This window comes from Heliangelus exortis, chromosome 13 (genome assembly GCF_036169615.1).
Source record: "Heliangelus exortis chromosome 13, bHelExo1.hap1, whole genome shotgun sequence".
Lineage (NCBI taxonomy): Eukaryota > Metazoa > Chordata > Aves > Apodiformes > Trochilidae > Heliangelus > Heliangelus exortis.
Window position 1 is genome coordinate 349,540 of NC_092434.1, and position 18,793 is coordinate 368,332.

At 63.2% G+C, this 18,793-nt stretch overlaps 3 protein-coding genes across 3 annotated transcripts in view; 2 read left to right on the top strand and 1 right to left on the bottom strand.

The window, feature by feature from the left end:
* The window catches only part of PIEZO1 (piezo type mechanosensitive ion channel component 1 (Er blood group)), a 27,420-nt gene extending 13,839 nt beyond the window's left edge, over positions 1 to 13,581 (top strand). The window contains 34 exon segments of the mRNA XM_071756505.1: positions 65 to 241; positions 370 to 495; positions 587 to 787; positions 903 to 1,107; positions 1,198 to 1,302; positions 1,896 to 2,049; positions 2,602 to 2,845; positions 2,962 to 3,058; positions 3,751 to 3,919; positions 4,011 to 4,100; positions 4,188 to 4,276; positions 4,390 to 4,461; positions 4,993 to 5,096; positions 5,172 to 5,262; positions 6,047 to 6,124; positions 6,228 to 6,403; positions 6,498 to 6,626; positions 6,742 to 6,848; positions 6,980 to 7,238; positions 7,328 to 7,516; positions 7,727 to 8,084; positions 8,202 to 8,310; positions 8,396 to 8,543; positions 8,624 to 8,838; positions 8,964 to 9,122; positions 9,203 to 9,350; positions 9,714 to 9,902; positions 9,992 to 10,084; positions 11,062 to 11,234; positions 11,336 to 11,458; positions 11,572 to 11,626; positions 11,629 to 11,656; positions 12,098 to 12,284; positions 12,753 to 13,581. Coding sequence (XP_071612606.1) covers positions 65 to 241; positions 370 to 495; positions 587 to 787; positions 903 to 1,107; positions 1,198 to 1,302; positions 1,896 to 2,049; positions 2,602 to 2,845; positions 2,962 to 3,058; positions 3,751 to 3,919; positions 4,011 to 4,100; positions 4,188 to 4,276; positions 4,390 to 4,461; positions 4,993 to 5,096; positions 5,172 to 5,262; positions 6,047 to 6,124; positions 6,228 to 6,403; positions 6,498 to 6,626; positions 6,742 to 6,848; positions 6,980 to 7,238; positions 7,328 to 7,516; positions 7,727 to 8,084; positions 8,202 to 8,310; positions 8,396 to 8,543; positions 8,624 to 8,838; positions 8,964 to 9,122; positions 9,203 to 9,350; positions 9,714 to 9,902; positions 9,992 to 10,084; positions 11,062 to 11,234; positions 11,336 to 11,458; positions 11,572 to 11,626; positions 11,629 to 11,656; positions 12,098 to 12,284; positions 12,753 to 13,002 — 5,097 coding nt within the window. The 3' untranslated portion in view covers positions 13,003 to 13,581.
* Positions 13,486 to 18,393, bottom strand: CTU2 (cytosolic thiouridylase subunit 2). The gene is given in 18 exon segments (XM_071756525.1): positions 13,486 to 13,883; positions 13,987 to 14,045; positions 14,135 to 14,201; positions 14,322 to 14,409; positions 14,493 to 14,584; positions 14,670 to 14,761; positions 14,876 to 14,956; positions 14,958 to 15,008; positions 15,115 to 15,250; positions 15,478 to 15,654; positions 15,656 to 15,759; positions 15,864 to 15,938; positions 15,940 to 15,974; positions 16,572 to 16,632; positions 16,723 to 16,782; positions 16,873 to 16,951; positions 17,665 to 17,738; positions 18,358 to 18,393. Coding segments are annotated over 18 exon segments (1,401 nt in total). The 5' UTR covers positions 18,364 to 18,393; the 3' UTR covers positions 13,486 to 13,819.
* Positions 18,394 to 18,515: 122 nt separating this feature from the next.
* MVD (mevalonate diphosphate decarboxylase) overlaps positions 18,516 to 18,793 on the top strand; it is an 8,659-nt gene continuing 8,381 nt past the window's right edge. Inside the window, exon 1 of the mRNA XM_071757062.1 lies at positions 18,516 to 18,668. Coding sequence (XP_071613163.1) covers positions 18,516 to 18,668 — 153 coding nt within the window. The remainder of the gene's footprint in view (positions 18,669 to 18,793) is intronic.

The window sequence follows — 18,793 nt, forward strand, 5'->3', positions numbered from 1 at the left end:
TCGGCTGGGGGGGGGGGGGGGCAGTGTCATCCCAGGGTGCTGATGGTGCTGTTGCTGGCCCAAGGTGTCCGTGATGAACTTCTTGCTGGTGCTGCTGTGGACCTTGGCCATGCCCTACTGCCGGTTCCGCCACATGGCCTCCTGCCTCTCCACCATCTGGACCTGCATCATCATCGTCTGCAAGATGCTCTACCAGCTGAAGATTGTCGACCCCAGCCAGTACTCCAGCAACTGCACCCAGGTAACCCATGGGATTTGGGGTTTTTTTATGGGTTTTTTTGGTGTTTTTTTCCCCAGCTGGAGGTGTGGGGTCCGTGGGCAGGGGCGGAGGGCGGTGCTTGTGACACCCTTTGGTGCTCCCCTTTGCAGCCCCAACACAACAACACCAACCTGAGCCCGGAGGAGTTGGCCAACTCCACGCTCTACCGCGGCCCCGTGGACCCCGCCACCTGGTTTGGCATCCACAAGGGCACCTCCAACCTGGGCTACATCCAGGTGGGTGCGGGGACACCCCTTGGGGGGGGATGGCACCAGAGTGGGATGCTTGTTGTTGTCCCGTGGTCCTGAGCTCCCTTTCCACCCCCAGAACCACCTCCTGGTGCTGCTGCTGCTGGTGTTCGAGGCCGTGGTGTACCGGCTCCAGCAGTACCACCGCAAGAAGCACCAGCTGGTGGCCCCCCTCACTGAGACCATCTTTGAGGACATCTCCCACCAGCACCTCAACCGCAGCCTGGGCAGCTGTGCCAAATACCTGCTCAACTACTTCTACTACAAGTTTGGCTTGGAGGTGAGGAGCGGGGGTGACGCCGAGGAGGGCGGGGAGGAGGCGTCTGTGTGTGTGTCCACGCTTTTCGCAGCACCCCTACCCAAGGGGGAGCTGAACCTCTTCCATCCCACCCCAGATCTGCTTCTTGATGACCGTGAACGTGATCGGGCAGCGGATGAACCTGACAGCCATCCTCCATGGCTGCTGGCTCGTGGTCATCCTCACCCGGCGCCGGCGCGAGGCCATCGCCCGCCTCTGGCCCAAGTACTGCTTCTTCCTCGTCATCTTCCTCCTCTACCAGTACCTGCTCTGCGTGGGCATGCCCCCCGCCCTCTGCGTGGGTAAGGGGGATGTTTGGGAGGGGGTCTGTACGTGGGGAGGCTCAGGGAGGTGGGGGGATGGACGCTGAGACGTGGCCACCACCTCCCCAGACTACCCCTGGCGCTGGAGCAGGGCTCTCCCGGTCAGCTCAGCTCTCATCAAGTGGCTCTACCTGCCCGACTTCTTTGTGGCCCCCAAATCCACCAACCTCATCAGTGAGTGACAAACTGGCCCCCCACTCCATCCCCCTGCAGCCCCCCCTGCCCATGGGGGACCACGATCCCTAGGAGCCCCCCTTGCCCATGGCGTGCCCTGTCCCCCCACCCAGCCCCTGGCAGATCCCCCTTCCCTGCCCCTGGGGTGCCCTGTCCCCCTAGGAGCCCCCCACCCACGGGTTGCCCTGTCCCTCCACCCAGCCTCTGGCAGACCCCAACACCCGTGGGGTGTCCTGTCCCCCCACCCATCCCACTGCTGCCCCCCAGCCCTTGGCAGACCCCAAGACCAATGGGTTGGGTTGCCCTTTCTCCTCACCCAGCCCCTGGAATCCCCCCTTTCCCTGCCTGTGGGATGCCCTGTCCCCCTAGCAGCCCCCCCACCCATGGGTTTCCCTTTCCCCCCACGCAGCCCCTGGAATCCCCCCCTTCCCTGCCCAGGGGCTGCCCTGTGACCCCCACCCAGCCCCTTGCAGTCACCCCATGCCCACAGGGAACCCCGGTCCTTAGGAGCCCCCCTGCCCGCGGGGTGCCCCAGCCCCCTGGCATTCCCCTGGCATCCCCCTGCCCCCCCTGATCCCTCCCTGCCCCCCCAGATGACTTCGTGCTGCTGCTGTGCGTGGCTCAGCAGTGGAGGGTGTTTGAGGCCGAGCGCTCCCCCGAGTGGGTGCAGGCGGCGGGCGACAACAGCGACCGCCTGGACCTGGAGAGGGACCCCCACAACCCCACACCCAACTTCATCCACTGCAGGTTGGGTGTCTTGGGACTCCCTGCCCTGGGGGTGCGGGGCACCTGGGGAGGGACACACACACACACACAACAGGGATGGGAGACCTACCCTGGGGTGGGACCCCTTGGGGTATGGGTGAGATGCACAACCCCAGGGAGTGGGATCCCAATGGTGGGAGAAGAACCCACCCTGGGGGCTGGGACAGGACCCCCTTCCACTAGGCTGGCACCCCCAGAGTGGGAGAGGAGCACCCTGAGGCTCTGCTGGAAGGAGATGTGGTGCTCCAGGACATCCCTGGTGATGGTGCAGGACCCTCCATGGGCACTGGGGCCATGCAGACAGGGACATGGCTCTTTGGCTCAGGGACATGGCTCTTTGGCTCAGGGACATGGCACTCTGTCTCAGGGACATGGCACTCTGGCTCAGGGACATGGCACTTTGCCTCCCAAGATGGGGCTGATGCAGGGGCTGGGCCCATGCTGGACCCGACTGCACCCCAAAACCAGGCAGTGCCAAGTCGGTGGGTGGTGGGAAGGGGTGGAGCCCCTGCTCTGAGCTGCCCCATCCCCCAGGTCCTACCTGGACATGGTGAAGGTGGGGGTGTTCCGCTACCTCTTCTGGTTCGTCCTGGTCGTGGTCTTCATCACCGGGGCCACCCGCATCAGCCTCTTTGGCCTTGGCTACCTCCTGGCCTGCTTCTACCTCCTCCTCTTCGGCACTGCCATGCTGCACAAGCCCACCCAGGCTCGCCTGGTGCTCTGGGACTGCCTCATCCTCTACAACATCACCGTCATCATCTCCAAAAACATGCTGTCGGTGAGGACCAGGCCACGGCCCTTTGGGCTGCTCCTCGGGGCCACCCGGGGCATCCCCTTGGTTGCCACCTCGCTGTCACCATCCCCGCTGTCACCTCTGCCCCTCTCTCCTCGTAGCTCCTCTCCTGCGTGTTCGTGCAGCAGATGCAGAGCAGGTTCTGCTGGGTCATCCAGCTCTTCAGCCTCGTCTGCACCGTCAAGGGCTACTACGACCGTGAGTTGCTGGCCCTGGGCCACAGGGAGAGTTTGGGGTGGCTCAGGTGGGGTTGGGGGTGCAGGTTGGGGCTGACCCTCCTGGGTCTCTTCATGGGGTGTTCAGACTGGAGAAGGGAAAGCTCCAGGGAGCACCTTTCAGTAGTTGAAAGGGCTCCAGGAAAGCTGGGGAGGGGTTTTGGACAAGGGACTGGAGGGATGGGATAAGGGGTGATGGCTTTAAACTGGAAGAGGAGAGATGGAGATGAGATATTGGGAAGAAATAGGATGATGTTAGGAAATATTTTTTTACTGAGAGAGTTGTCAGGCACTGGAATGGCCCCGGGCAGTGGTGGAGTCACCATCCCTGGAGGCATTTAAAAGGCATTTGGAGCTGGTCCTTAAGGACATGGGTTAGGAGTTGACTGTGGTGTTGGTCAGAGGTTGGACTGGATGAGCTTGGAGGTCTCTCCCAACCTCAAACATTCTGTGATTCTCTGAAATTCTACCCTGTGAGGGTGCTGAGCCCCAGGCCCAGGTTATCCAGGGAAATTGTGGCTGCCCCATCCCTGTCAGTGTCTCAGGCTGGGCTGGAAGGGGCTTGGAGCACCCTGGGCTGTGGGAGGTGTCCCTGGGCATGGACCTAGAAGCAGATGATCTTTAAGGTCCCTTCCAACCCAAGCCCATCCCTGATTCTGTGATTCTGCTGGCCAGCCATGGAGATGGGCAAGGACCAGGACTGCTCCTTGCCCGTGGAGGAGGCGGGCATCATCTGGGACAGCATCTGCTTCTTCTTCCTCCTGCTCCAGCGCCGCGTCTTCCTCAGCTCCTACTTCGTGCACGTCATGCTGGATCTCCGTGCTGCTTCCCTGCAGGCCTCCAGGTGGGCTCCCAGAGGGGGTCGGTCACCCATGGGTGCTGAGGTGACAAGTGCCACCTCCCTGCCCTCCCCTCACCCTCTGGTTGTCCCCCAGGGGTGTGGCACTGTTCAAGGCCAGCGCCCTGAAGAGGATGCGTGCCCACCGCCAAGCTGAGAAGAAGTCTCTGGCCCAGCTGAAGAGGCAGTGAGTGGGGCTTTGGGGGGTGGGCACCCTTGGGTGGGGTGGCTGTGGTTGGGTGGGGGCTCCTCACAGCCTCTGCTCCTGCCCCAGGATGGAGAGGATCCGAGCCAAGCAGTGGAAGTACCACCACGGCTGGATGCCCAACACCACCACCCAGGGGCAGGATCAGTCCAGACCGGGTGAGGCCACCCCCCTCACCCCCCACAGGGGGTCCCCTCCATCCCACCCCACTTGGGGCACAGCAGGGTGACTTGACTGTCACCATCACCCCCTCCTTGTCCCCATCCCACAGCATCCTGCAGCCTCGGGGAGCCCTCCCAGCCGAGGGAGCGGTGGTGGCGGCCATGGTCAGACCATGCTTCAGGTAGGACCCTCCCTGGGGACACTGAGGCTTGGGGACAGGGCAAGGTGACATCCTCTGTGTCCCTGACACTGACGGGATGTGGGGCTGGGGGCCCCGGAGGTGGGTTGGGGGTCACTAGCCGTGGTCACCATGGGTGCCACCCTCTTTTGGGGACATGAGAGTCGAGTCTTTGTCCCTAGTAGGGGTCCCCATGGGGGTCTGCAGCCCCCCTGTGCCACGGTGCCAGCCGTGCTGTGACACCCTGTGCCATGGTGCCAGCCGTGCTGTGACACCCTGTGCTGTGGCAGTGGCCATACTGTGCCACCCTGTGCCATGCCAACGTGTGCCACGGTGCCACCTTCTGCCACGGTGCCACCTTCTGCCACGGTGCCACCTTCTGCCACGGTGCCACCTTCTGCCACGGTGCCACCTTCTGCCACGGTGCCACCTTCTGACATGGTGCCACTTTCTGACACGATGTCACCCTGTGCCATGGTGTCACCCTGTGCCACGGTGCCACCCTGTGCCACGGTGTCCCCATGCCCCTGGCAGTGCTGCACTCGGGGGAATATTTCCTCTTTGAGTCTGACAGTGAGGAGGAGGAGGAGGCGGCGGTGCCGGAGGAGCGGCCCGGGGGCAGGCAGAGTGCCTTCCAGGTGAGTGGGGCAGGGGCTGGGGGGGAGGTCTCCTGGTGCCCACCGGGTGCTGACACCTCCTGTCCCCTCCCCAAGCTCGCCTACCAGGCATGGGTGACCAACACCAGGACAGCACTGCAGCAGCAGGAGCAGCCCCCGGTGTCACGCAGTGCTGAAGCGGCTGCAGGTGGGTCTGGCTCACCCCAAAATGTGTGTGTGTGACCCCAGAATGTGTGTGTGACCCCAGTGTGTGTGTGTGTGACCCCAATGTGTGTGTGTGTGACCCCAAAAATATGTGTGTGTGATCCCACAATGTGTGTGTGTGTGACCTCAAAAATGTGTGTGTGACCCCAAAAATGTGTGTGTGTGTGTGTGTGTGTGTGATCCCAAAATGTGTGTGTGTGACCCCAAAATGTGAGTGTTTGTGACCCCAAAAATGTGTGTGTGTGTGTGTGTGTGTGTGTGTGTGTGTGTGTGTGTGGACTCTCTGATGGCTGCAGTGGGGTTGGGCACAAGCTGTGGTGCTTGGCTTTGGTGCCCACCCTGGTTTTCAAGCAGGATGGGTGGGGGACAGAGTGATGGGGTGGAGGGCAGGGTGATGGGTAGAGGACCAGAAATGATGTCCATCCTCTGCTGAGGCAGTGCTACCCCTTCCCTGGGGGGAGTCTCACCCCATGCTACCCCTTCCCTGGGGGGGGGTCTCACCCCATGCTACCCCTTCCCTGGGGGGGTCTCACCCCATGCTACCCCTTCCCTGGGGGGGGTCTCACCCCATGCTACCCCTTCCCTGGGGGGGTCTCACCCCATGCTACCCCTTCCCTGGGGGGGGTCTCACCCCATGCTACCCCTTCCCTGGGGGGGTCTCACCCCATGCTACCCCTTCCCTGGGAGGGGTCTCACCCCATGCTACCCCTTCCCTGGGAGGGGTCTCACCCCATGCTACCCCTTCCCTGGGTGTTTTACTCTTGCAGAGGACAACGCAAGGATGGAGGAGGAAGCACCTGAAGAGGCTGGAGCCCAGGAGGAGGCAGAGGTGGAGGAAGTCTCTGGTAGGTGGGAGGCAGAATCAGGGTGCTGGGGGTCGGGAGTCTGAGTCGGATGGGAAGGGACCCGCCCCACCTTTCTTCTCCTCCCCTCCCCACCCCACTCCAGCAGCGCGGAGCAACGTGGTGCAGCGGGCGCTGAACACCCTGAGGTTCCTGTGGGTGCTGTGCCAGGCCCTGGTGGATGGGCTGACCCAGTGGCTGGAGACCTGCACCCGGGAGCACACCAACATGTCGGCTGTCCTGCGCCTGGAGAGATACATCCTGACCCGCAGGCTGGCCACCGTGAGCCTGGGGGACAGGAGGGGACACGCAGCCAGGGGAGGGGGTGACAGCCCCCCGGTGGCACTGACTGACCCCTCCCCTTCTCCCACTGCAGGGAGAGCACGTGCCCCGAGGGGTCCTGGATGGGCTCTACCTGCCCCCGGAGGAGCCCCCCAAGGAGGAGGAGGAGGAGGAGAACCCCCCGGGGGCCGGGGACCCCCAAAATGGCGTCGCTTCCAGGCAGGTGCATAGAGACCCCCCCGTCGAGGGGGTGGGGGGGTGGTGGGCGAGGGGCTCACCCCTGTCCCCGTGCTGTCCCCAGCACCCCGCCGGGATGCTCCCCACCCACCAGCAGCCAGGAGCAGGTGTCAAGTTCTGGGTCCCAGGAGGACGTGGAAGGATCCCAGGAGCTCCTGGCCCTGCCCGAGAACCGCAAGCGGACGGCCAGCGAGCTCCTCATGAACAGGTATGGGGACAACGAGGGGGACAGGGCTGGTTGGGAGAGGGTGGCAGGGCTGGCTCACCCCCTCTGTGTGTGTGTGTGTGTGTGTGTGTGTGTGTGTGTGTGTGTGTGTGTGTGTGTGTGTCCTGCTGCAGGAAGCTGTACATCCCCGAGCTGGAGATGTCAGATCAGTTCTATCAGACCCACAACCGGTTCCTGAAGCTGCTGCTGGCCTGGTACGGCTGTGTGGCCGCCCACTCCGAGCTGCTCTGCTACTTCGTCATCATCCTCAACAACGTGGTGACAGCCTCCATCATCTCCCTCTTCCTCCCCATCCTCGTCTTCCTCTGGGCCATGCTCTCCATCCCCCGGCCCAGCAAGCGCTTCTGGATGACCGCCATCATCTTCACCGAGGTGGGAGGAAGAAGGGGGTGGCTGGCTGGCGAGGGGACAGCTCCCCCCTCCCCTGGCTGCCCCCCCGTTGACCCCCAACGTCCCCGCAGGTGATGGTGGTGGTGAAATACTTCTTCCAGTTTGGTTTTTTTCCCTGGAATGGCTACGCCATGCTGGTGCGGTACGAGGGCAAACCCTTCTTCCCACCCCGCATCTTGGGCTTGGAGAAGACCGACTGCTACGTCAAGTATGACCTCATCCAGCTCCTGGTCCTCTTCTTCCATCGCTCCCTGCTCCTGGTGAGCACCAGGGGGTGGGCAGAGCCTGGGTGGGCATCCCCAGGAGATGGAGGTGCTCCTGGAGGGGGGGGTGAGAGCACCCAGTGGGTGCTTGGTGGCTCTGCCTTGGTGGTTGAGGGGCGACGATGCTACAGGGATGGGGGGGTGAGGTCTGTGGGGAGAGGGGAGCATCAGGAGCCCCATCCCCCCCTGACCGTGTGTCCTCCCCAGTCCTACGGGCTATGGGACCACGAGGAGGACCCCTTCTCCAAGAAGAAGACGCAGGCAGAGCGGGTGGAGGAGGAGGAGAGGCGGGAGGAAGCGGCGTCCCCGCTGCCCGTGGTGGGTGAGGAGGGGACAGAGGTGGTGGCAGAAGGGACAGAGGTGGCAGAAGGGACGGAGGTGGTGGCAGAAGGGACGGAGGTGGTGGCAGAAGGGACGGAGGTGCTGGCAGAGGGGACAGAGGTGCTGGCAGAGTCACCGGGTGCAGCCGTGGGGCAGGAGGAGGGTGCTGAGGCCACGCAGCTCCGCCTGAGGAGGAAGAGGAGCACGTGGGGGAAGAAGACACCGGAGGTGGCTCCAGAGGAAGGTGAGTGATGGTTCCCATCCCTCGTGCCCAAGCAAGGGACAAGGGTGATGTCCCTCAGGGCAAGGCGTGGCCCTGCAGGACCTTGGGGGGGTGACCTGTGGTGTTCTTCATCCCCAGGGGCTGGTGGAGAGGAGGAGGAAGAGGAGGAGGAAGAGGCAGAAGAGAGCCACGCTCAGAGGAAGCTGAAGGCGTTTGGGCTGCGGGTCAGGGGCTTCTTCCTCACCATGTGAGTGCCCCGTGGCCCTGGTTGGGGTGGGGGATGTGAGGTGCAGCCCCCTGGTCACCCGTGTCCCCCCCTTTGTCCCCCGCAGGGTGCAGAAGACCTACCAGCCCGTGCGTGGGTTCTTCCGGGACATCCTGCACACCCAGCACCGCGCGGCCACTGACGTCTACGCCTTCATGTTCTTGGCTGATGTGGTTGACTTCATCATCATCATCTTTGGGTTCTGGGCCTTCGGGGTGAGCAGGAGGTTCCCCCCGGGTCTGCTCCCAGCACGAGGTCAGGCTGGGCCGTGTCCTGACCTCTCCTGTCTCTCCAGAAACACTCGGCGGCTGCGGACATCACCTCCTCGCTGTCGGATGACCAAGTGCCCGAGGCCTTCCTGGTCATGCTGCTCATCCAGTTCACCACCATGGTCATCGACCGTGCCCTCTACCTCCGTAAGACCGTGCTGGGCAAGCTCATCTTCCAGGTCATCCTGGTCTTCAGCATCCACCTCTGGATGTTCTTCATCCTCCCGGCTGTCACCGAGAGGTACCCAGCGTCCCCCCAAGGGCACAGCCCGGGTCCTGGGGTGTCAGCTCTGTGTCCCCAAGCCCGTGTGGCAGCCCAGCTTGACCCAGGGAAGGGATCAGAGGGGTGACACCTCCCTCTTGCAGGTTGTTCAGCCTCAACACGGTGGCCCAGCTGTGGTACTTTGTGAAGTGCATCTACTTCTCCCTGTCAGCCTACCAGATCCGCTGTGGCTACCCCACCTGCATCCTGGGCAACTTCCTCACCAAGAAATACAACCACCTCAACCTCTTCCTCTTCCAAGGGTGAGGCACGGGGCCAGGTGGACCCCTGGGTGACCAGAGGGAGCTATACCAGCCCCCTCTCCCCATGTACCCCCCCCCAGGTTTCGCCTTGTGCCCTTCCTGGTGGAGCTGAGGGCTGTCATGGACTGGGTCTGGACAGACACCACGCTGTCCCTCTCCAACTGGATGTGTGTGGAGGACATCTATGCCAATGTCTTCATCATCAAGTGCAGCCGTGAGACAGAGAAGGTAACAGCCCAGCCCAGCCCAGCCCAGCCCTTCCTTTTCCTTTTCCTTTTCCTTTTCCTTTTTCCTTTTTCCTTTTTCCTTTTTCCTTTTTCCTTTTCCTTTTTCCTTTTCCTTTTCCCTTTTCCCTTTTCCCTTTTCCCTTTTCCCTTTTCCCTTTTCCCTTTTCCCTTTTCCCTTTTCCCTTTTCCCTTTTCCCTTTTCCCTTTTCCCTTTTCCCTTTTCCCTTTTCCCTTTTCCCTTTTCCCTTTTCCCTTTTCCCTTTTCCCTTTTCCCTTTTCCCTTTTCCCTTCAGGAGGGTCCCCCCCAGGCTCTCCCCCAAGCCCACCATGTGCTGTCTACCCCCCCCCTGCCCCCCGGTTCCAGAAATACCCCCAGCCCAAGGGTCAGAAGAAGAAGAAGATCGTGAAGTACGGCATGGGGGGCCTGATCATCCTCTTCCTCGTGGCCATCATCTGGTTCCCTCTGCTCTTCATGTCCCTGGTGCGCTCCGTGGTGGGCGTCGTCAACCACCCCATCGACGTCACCGTCACCCTCAAGCTGGGGGGGTACGAGGTGAGCATGAGGGGGGACGATGCTGGGTTCCCCTGCCCGGATGCTGGGGTCCCCTGCCTGCCTGTCTGATGGCACCTTGTCCCCCCCAGCCCCTCTTCACCATGAGTGCCCAGCAGCCGTCCATCCATCCCTTCACCCCCCAGGACTACGAAGCCCTCACCAAGCAGTTTGAGAGGCAGCCGGTAACTGCCCCCCAAAACCCCCTCCCCAAAAACCCCACCCTGCTCCATCCCTCAGGCTTTGGGGGCTGCCAGAGCTGGAGGGTGCTCTAGGGTGCTCTTGGCTTGAGGCTGAGGTGTGTGTCCCCTGCTCTGGTGTCCTTGGGTGGGGACAGAGCTGTGTCCCCCCACTCTGGTGTCCTCGTGTGTGGACTGAGCTGTGTCCCCAACTTTGGTGTCATTGGATGGTGGGGGTGTTGTTGGCTTGGGGCTGACCTGTGTCCCCCCACTCTGGTGTCCTCAGGTGGGGACAGAGCTGTGTCCCCAACTTTGATGTCATTGGGCTGGGGCTGAGCTGTGTCCCCAACTTTGCTGTCCTTGGGTGCTGGGGGTCCACTTGGGTTGGTGCTGAGCTGTGTCCCCCTGACTCTGGTGTCCTCATGTGTGGACTGAACTGTGTCCCCAACTTTGGTGTCATTGGGTGGTGGGGGTCTTGTTGGCTTGGGGCTGACCTGTGTCCCCCCACTCTGGTGTCATTGGGCTGGGGCTGAGCTGTGTCCCCAACTTTGCTGTCCTTGGGTGGTGGGGGTCTTCTTGGGGCTGAGCTGTGTCCCCCCACCCTGGTGTCCCCGGGTGGGAACAGAGCTGTGTCCCCAACTTTGCTGTCCTTGGCTTGGGGCTGAGCTGTGTCCCCCCACTTTGGTGTCCTCAGGTGGGGACAGAGCTGTGTCCCCAACTTTGCTGTCCTTGGCTTGGGGCTGAGCTGTGTCCCCCCACTTTGGTGGCCTCAGGAGGGGACAGAGCTGTGTCCCCAACTTTGCTGTCCTCGGGTGGTTGGGGTGTTGTTGGCTTGGGGCTATGTCCCCCCACTTTGGTGTCCTGGGGAGGGGACAGAGCCGCATCCCCCCACTCCGGTGTCCTCGGGTGGGGGTTCCCTGAGCTGAGGACATCTTTGTGTGGGGTCTGAGCCAGGCGTGACCCCTCGCCGTCCCCGCCCCCAGGTGGCCATGCAGTTCATCACGCTGTACAGCTACGAGGACATCGTGACCGCTCAGATCGAGGGCAGCTCCGGAGCTCTCTGGAGCATCAGCCCCCCCAGCCGGCAGCAGATGGAGCGGGAGCTGCTGAACGGCTCCTCCGACATCACCCTCCGCTTCACATGGACCTTCCAGAGGTGCCACCAGCACCCGGGGGTGGGGGGAGACCTCGCCTTCAACCCCCCCCCAACCCTCCCACACACCCTGGCCTTGCTCACCCCCCCTCCTCTGCCCACAGGGACCTGGGCAAAGGGGGGACAGTGGAGAACACCTTCAACAAGCACACCACCAACCTGGAGCCTGGTGCCCCCCAACGCTTGCAGCTGGCCCAGCTGCTGCAGGGCACCCGTGACACCCCCGTGTGAGTGTCCCCAGGGAGGGGGTGGGGGGCTGGGGCACCCCCCACACACACACTTTATGCTCATCAGGATGGTGACCCCCCCACCCTGCAATGCTCACCTTGCTTTCTTGCAGGCAAGTGCCCAAACTCTTCCCCAAATACATCCGGGCCCCCAACAATGCTGAAGCTGACCCAGTCCAGTCAAGCAGCTCCTGCCAGGTGGGTCCCACCCCTCAAATAATCATCTGAGGTGACCTCCCAGTGACTTCCCAATACCTGAAGGGGCTACAAGAAAGCTGGGGGAGGGCTTTTGGCACAGGGGTGTAGGGAGAGGATAAGGGGTGATGGTTTCAAGCTTGAGGAGGGGAGATCTAGGTTGGACAGTAGGAAAAAACTCCTCCCTGTGAGGGTGCTGAGCCCCTGGAACAAGCTGCCCATGGAAGCTGTGGCTGCCCCATCCCTGGCAGTGTCTCAGCCCAGGTTGGATGGGGCTTGGAGCACCCTGGACTGTGGGAGGTGTCCCCATGGGCAGGGAGAGCACTGGATGAGCTTTAATGTCCCTTCCAACCCAGCCCATTCTGTGATTCTATGAGTTCTGGGGACACGGTGGTGGCTGTGCCATGCCCTGATGTTGTCACCCCCCCCACACACCACACACAGATGGAGAGGACAGCTACCTGGACGTGGAGGTGCAGCTGAAACGGGAGCGTGCGAGTGCTGACAGGTTCCTGGAGTGGTGGGTGGTGAGGCTGAAGGATGCCCCCCCCAACAATGGCAACATCCTCCCCATGGTCATCTTCAATGATAAAGTCAGCCCCCCCAGCCTGGGCTTCTTGGCTGGCTACGGGTAAGGTGGAAGAGGGGATGCTTGGGGACCACCAGGCTGCACCCCAAAAGTGGGGGGGGGGATAGAGGAGGTTTTTCCACCCCCACCGTGGTCTGAGGCTGAGAACATTGGGTCTGTTCAGCTTTGGGAAGGTTTAGGGGAGACCTTATGTTCCAGTACTTAAAAAGGGGGCTACAAAGAAGATGGAGCCTCCAGGAGTCACCTGGAGAAGGTGAGGGGCAACGGGCACAAGGTGTTCCTGGGGAGATTCCAGTTGGACACAAGGGGGAAGTTTTTCCCCATGAGGATGGTCAGACACTGGGATGGTCGCCCAGGGGAAGATTCTCCCACTTCGGGAAGTGTTGTCTCAGTTTGAAGGGGTTCTGGGACATCTCAGATAAACGATAATATCCAAAGGGTTGGACCAGGTGCTCCTTGAGGTCCCTTCCAAGCTGACATCCCGGGATTTGTGTCACCTCCTCCCCTCAGGATCATGGGTCTCTACGTCTCCATCGTGCTGGTGATCGGGAAGTTCGTGCGGGGTTTCTTCAGCGAGATCTCCCACTCCATCATGTTTGAGGAGCTGCCTTGCGTGGATCGCATCCTGAAGCTGTGCCAGGACATCTTCCTGGTGCGGGAGACGGGGGAGCTGGAGCTGGAGGAGGAGCTCTATGCCAAGCTCATCTTCCTCTACCGCTCCCCCGAGACCATGATCAAGTGGACACGGGAGAAGGAGTAAGGGGAAGGGGCTCCCTGCTTCACCCCATCCTGGGGACATCACCACCAATGCCTTAACCGGGCCCCCCCTCCCCCTGCAACACCCCCAAAACCCCCCCCTGGGGCTGCATCCTGCTGGGGGAGGCAGTGGGTGCTCAGTGCTCACTTTTAGGATGTTTTGGTTGGGTTTTTGTTCTTTCCCGACGTTGCTTTGAAGCCATCTGACTCGCAGAGATCACCTTGTGCCTTCCTGGGGCTGGGGGCAGGGGGAGCAGCACCCCCTCCACCCCCACTCGCTGGGCACCCCTGGCTGGGGGGTAGAGGAGGGGGTCGGGAGCCCCTTCCCCACTCTCCCCCCAGCCCTGCTCCAGAACCAGGTTGAACTCAGAAGCAATAGCCCCCCAGCCCCAGGATGGGGGGGCCCTGGGGCTTGGGGCCCCCTCCCCTGCCATCTTCAGGAGGAGGGGGCTGGCAGCCCCAGCTGGACTCTATAGACACTTGGGACTTTGGTTTTGTTGGTTTATTATTTTTTTTAAATTGTTTATTATTAATTCAAATGTTTTATTTATACAGATACCTAATAAAAGAAAGCTGAGGCCTCCCTGGCTGCCAGAGGCATGGGGGGGCTGGGGGGGTGGGATTAGGGGGTACCAGAACCTTTGGAAGCCACCAAATGGGTGCTCTCCCTGCCCCTCAGCTGTAACCAGGACAGGGTGTAAAAAGCTGCTTGGGTGCCAGGGGGGCCCCAGGGGCTCTGGTATCCCCCTCCCCTCCATTCTGAGAAAGGGGGTGGGGTGGCACCCTGCCCCAAAGGGCTGTGGGCTGTGTCCCCAACCCCTTCAGCTCTTGCTGGGCTCCTTGTCCTCCAGGGGGGCTTCCTGGTTCTGCTGCTTTGTGTCCTCTCTGTAAGGGACAGAGACAAGGCAGGGACAGGCAGACAGAGGGCAGGGACAGACAGAGATGGCTCTGGGGGGCCAAGGACCCCTCCTGTCCCCCTCCTCCTTACCCGCAGATCCTGCGCTGGGCCTCAGCACGCACGTAGGGTGGCAGCGTGGCAAGGGGACCCTGCAAGGAAGGGGTGGTGGGGATGGGGACACCCACAGCCCCCCAGGACAGCCCCATTGTCCCACCCCTCTCTGCCCCAAAAGCCTCACCAGCTCCTTGAAGGTGAGGCGGCAGCCGTAGCACAGCAGTGGGATGTAGGCAGCTTTCCTCTCAGCCCTGTGGGGACAGGGACCATCAGAGGTGCCATCAGGGTGGCCCTGGTGGCATCAGGGTGGTCCTGGTGCCATCAGGGGGGGCCTGGTGCCACCCCAGCACCCCCAGTGCCCACACACTCACCCTGCTGCTGGGGGGCCGTCCTGGCAGCCCCTGTTCTCCAACTCCGGCTCCTCAATGATCAGCGTGGGCTCCAGAGCCAACTCCTCCTCTACAAGAGCCAGAAGACAGGGGTGTAACTTCGGGGTGTGTGACAGCTACACCCTCATAGCCCCCCCAAACCCCTCCTCTCACCCCCAGCAATGTCCAGGGCACACAGGCAGAGCAGGCAGCGCTCGGACTCGCTGTTGGCCACGGCTGGGGCTGGGCTCAGCTTCTCCCCCGTCCTGCAGCCAACACGAGGGGTGGGGGGATGAGTGGGTGCCCCCTGCTCACCCCCAAACCCCCACCCTGAGCAGGAAGGTGCTGCACCTGTAGACAGTGGTGATGGTGGAGGGGAAATCCTCCTGCAGCCCCAGGAGGAAGCGTTCGACCAGGCGGTGGATGCTCGGCTTCTCCCGGCGCTGAGGGGAGGGAGAGCACGGGTGGGATTTTTGTGTGTCTGGGAGGGGTCCTCTCCTCACCGTGGGGACGTGGAGCTCGAGATCCCCCCCAGGGGGGGCAGGGGATGTCCCTACCTTGGTGAAGAGGGGTGGTGTGACCAAGGTGGGGACGCTGAAGAAGTGGTTGTAGAAGGCGATCTCCTTGGCCGTGTATTCCCCGCATGGGCCTCACCACCAGCACGTCCCCGTGGCGCTTGTCCACGAAGCCCTGGAGGTGACACAGCTGCCACCAAGCTGCAGAGCTTCCCCGGGGACACCCCCCTCACCCCTCCAGGTGAGGGTGCCCACCCCCAGCCCAGGCACGAGGCGCTCACCGTGTCCACGGCCAGGAAGGCTCCGCGCCCCAGCGCCAGGTTGGTGAGGAGCTTGATGGCCACCCGGGTGCAGCTCTCCCCTGTCATCACCTTGGTGTAACCCCTGCTCCGGGCTGTCTGCACCATGAGGTGGGTCCTGGGGGCACAGGGTGGAGGCTGGGTCAGAAATCCACACAGGGAGGGGGTGGATTCTCCCTCCCAGGGGGGTTTTAAGAAGAGTTGGGATGTGGCACTCAGTGCCACGGTCTTCATCCACCACCACCATGGTACCCAGGGTCGGAGTTGATGGTCTCAGAGGTCCTAGAATTGTATGATTTGATGAAACAGGGGTGCCCTGTGCAGGGGACAGCACTGTCCCCTCACCTCAACATCTGCAGCAGCTCCTCTCTGGCTGTCGATGTCTCCACGGCCTCAAAGAGCCGCAGCAGCTCCTGGGTGAGGGCGGGGGGGGGGCAGGCGCTGGGAGGGTCCCTCTGGGTGTGTGTCCTGGGTGCTGAGGCCGGGCAGGGAGGTGCCACCATCCCTGTCCCCCTCCTCTCGCTTCTGCTGCTGGATGAAGCCACCCACAGCCTCCTTGTAGGAAGGGTTGGACCCAGCACCTGGTTCTGGCCCCGGCCTCAGGATGGACGCCGGGAGCTCCAGCGCCTGCAGAGCAGAGGGAGGGACCAGGAATGGGGGGGGGTTGGGGTGGTCCGGTGTGTCCCCACACCCTGATGTGTCCCCACCTGTCCCCATCCTTGTCCCTGTACCTGCTCCAGGTGTGCCAGGTGGTACGGGAAGCCCGTTGCCTGCAGCAGGGTCTCCATGTGGGTCAGGTTCTGCTCCCCGCTGGGTCGGGTTCTGCCCGCACACCGATCCCTCTGCCGGGGGGGGGGGGGTTGTGCCAGGACCCCCACCAGCGTGAGGAGGGGGCACCCAACCCATCCCCCAGGGACAAGGGGGGGCACCCCGGGGTGCAACAGCTTTGTCAGGCTTGGGGGCAGTCCCCCCCAACCCTGGCATGGTGCAGGGGGGGGATGGGCAGGGGGCAGGCAGGGAACAGGGGATGGAAGGGGGCTGGGAATGGGCAGGGAACAGGGGATGGGAAGGGGCTGGGAATGGGCAGGGAACAGGGGATGGGAAGAGAGCTGGGAATGGGCAGGGAACAGGCAGGGAGTGGGCAGGGGTCTGGGGAGGGCAGGGGGACAGGCAGGGAAGGGAACAGGGAGCAGGCATGGGGGTGTCAGGGTCTGTCAGGGGGGGATCAGGGGGGGGAGTCAGGGGGGGCCAGGGGCTGGGGCTGGGCAGGGGGCTGTCAGGGGGGTGTCAGGGTCTGTCAGGGGGGGATCAGGAGGGGTTAGGGGGGGGTCAGGGAGCTGGGGCTGGGCAGGGGGCTGTCAGGGGGCTGTCAGGGGGCTGTCAGGGGGGGTGTCAGGGAGCAAGGGGGTGTCAGGGGGTGTCAGGGTCCCAATCCTCACCATCGATGTAGAGGAGGCTGGGGATGAAGCGGAGCCTCTTGGCTGTCTCCCTGCTGAGCCCCTGCAGGGTGGGGGGTGGGGTGGGGGGGTGAGTGGGGTCTGAGCTGTGCCCCCCCTCCCCACATCCCCTCCCCACTGTCCCCACTCTCACCTCCTGGACCTGCCGGAGCATGGCACTGGAGGACGCTCCCCCTGACAGTGCCAGCAGCACCTGGGGGACATCAGGGACGGTCACCACCCCCTGGTGACACCCCCTGGGTGTCCCCCCGTGTCCCTGTCTGTGTCCCCTCCCCCCCGGTACCTTCTCTCCCGGGAAGATGACCCGGTTCTTGCCCAGCACGGCCCGGAACTTGTGCACAAAGTACTCACGGAAGCAGCCCCTGAGGGGACACGGGGGACACGTGGCCCTGAGCCACCTCGTGTCACACAGACACCCCCTGTCCCCCGTGTCACACAGACCCCCAGTCCCAGAGCCCTGTCCCCAAGCCTTGCTGTCCCTGAGATGTCCCCAACCCACATTATGTAGGGGCTCTGCTGTCCCCAACCCTGGATGTCCCACAGACCCCATGTCCCCAACACCTGATGTCCCCAAGCCTCATATCCTTGGTGTCCCAGAGACCAAATGTCCCCAACCCTTGATGCCCACGACCAAATAAGCCCAAGACCCAATGTCCCCAAGACCCAATGTCCCCAAGACCCAATGTCCCCAAGACCCATGTCCCACAGACCCATGTCCCACAGACCCAATGTCCCCAGATCAGATCCTTGATGTCCCACAAACCAGAGGTCCTCAAGCACCATGTCCCCAACCCTGGATGTCCCCAAGCCCCATGTCCCCAAGCCTGAGGGTCGCCAGCTCCTGCTGTCCCCAGTCCCAGTCCCAGTCCCCATTCCCATTCCCAGTCCCAGTCCCAGTCCCTGTCCGATTCCCATTTCCAGTCCCAGTCCCAGTCCCAGTCCCAGTCCCAGTTCCTGTCCCATTCCAGTCCCAGTCATCCCATTCCCAGTCCCTGTCCCTGTCCCAGTCCCAGTCCCAGTCCCAGTCCCAGTCCCATTCCCAGTCCCAGTCCCAGTCCCAGTCCCAGTTCCTCACCGGCAGAACCCGTCCCTTGCCGGATGACGATGGCAGCAGAGCCCTGCCCGCACTTCACGCAGGGCTGCGGGTGGCTGCGGGGGTACCGGGGCGGTACCGGGACGGCACCGGGCGGTACCGGAGGCAGTAAAGGGGACACACACACACACATAAGGGCGGTACAGAGGGGACCCGGTGGGCACCGGGGCGGTACCGGGGTTCGGAGGGGAAACTTATGGGATACCGCGACGGTCCCGGGGTGGTCCCGGGGTACGGAGGGGATTCTGAGGGATACCTTGGGAATAGCGGGGCGGTACCGAGTTCGGAGAGGGTGTCTAGGGGGTCCCGGGGCGGTACCGAGTTCGGAAGGGATGCCCAGGGGGTACCGGGGCGGTACCGGGGTTCGGAAGGGATGTCAAGGGGGTACTGGGGTGGTACCGGACTTGGGAGGGGATATCTAAGGGGTCCTGGGGCGGTACCGAGTTCGGAAGGGATGTCAAGGGGTACCGGGGCGGTACCGGGGTTCGGAAGGGATGTCAAGGGGGTACTGGGGCGGTACCGAGTTCGGAAGCGATGCCCGGGGGGTCCCGGGGCGGTACCGAGATTCGGAAGGGTTACTTAAGGGGTACCGGGGTTCGGGGGGGATACCTAAGGGGTACCGGAGACAGTCCGGGGCGGTCCCGGTTCCCGTCCCGGTTCCGCTCGTTCTCCCACCTGCATGCCGGAGCCCGGGGTCTCGGTACCGGTTCGGTCTCAGCCCCGCACCCCCTCCCGTCCCCCGCCGCCTCGCACATGCCTGGGCCCCGCTCGCCTCCCGACGCGCGGTGATGACGCCACACTAGCGCGCCGTGACGTCACACCGCCCCGCCGCCATGTTCCGCAGCTTCCTGGTAGCGGCGGCGGCTCAGAGGCCCCCGGGCCCGGGAGGGACCCCCCGGGCACCCCCCGCTGCCCCCGGACCCGCGGCCGAGGCGCTGGAGGCTCAGTTCAGCTGCCCCATCTGTCTGGAGGTGTTCCACAGGGCCGTGGGCATCGCGGGATGCGGACACACGTGAGGGGGGCACCGGGCAGGAGGGGGGGGACCCCCGGGATGGGCTGAGGGATTCCCGGGATGGGCTGAGGGAGCCCCGGGATGGGCTGAGGGAGCCCA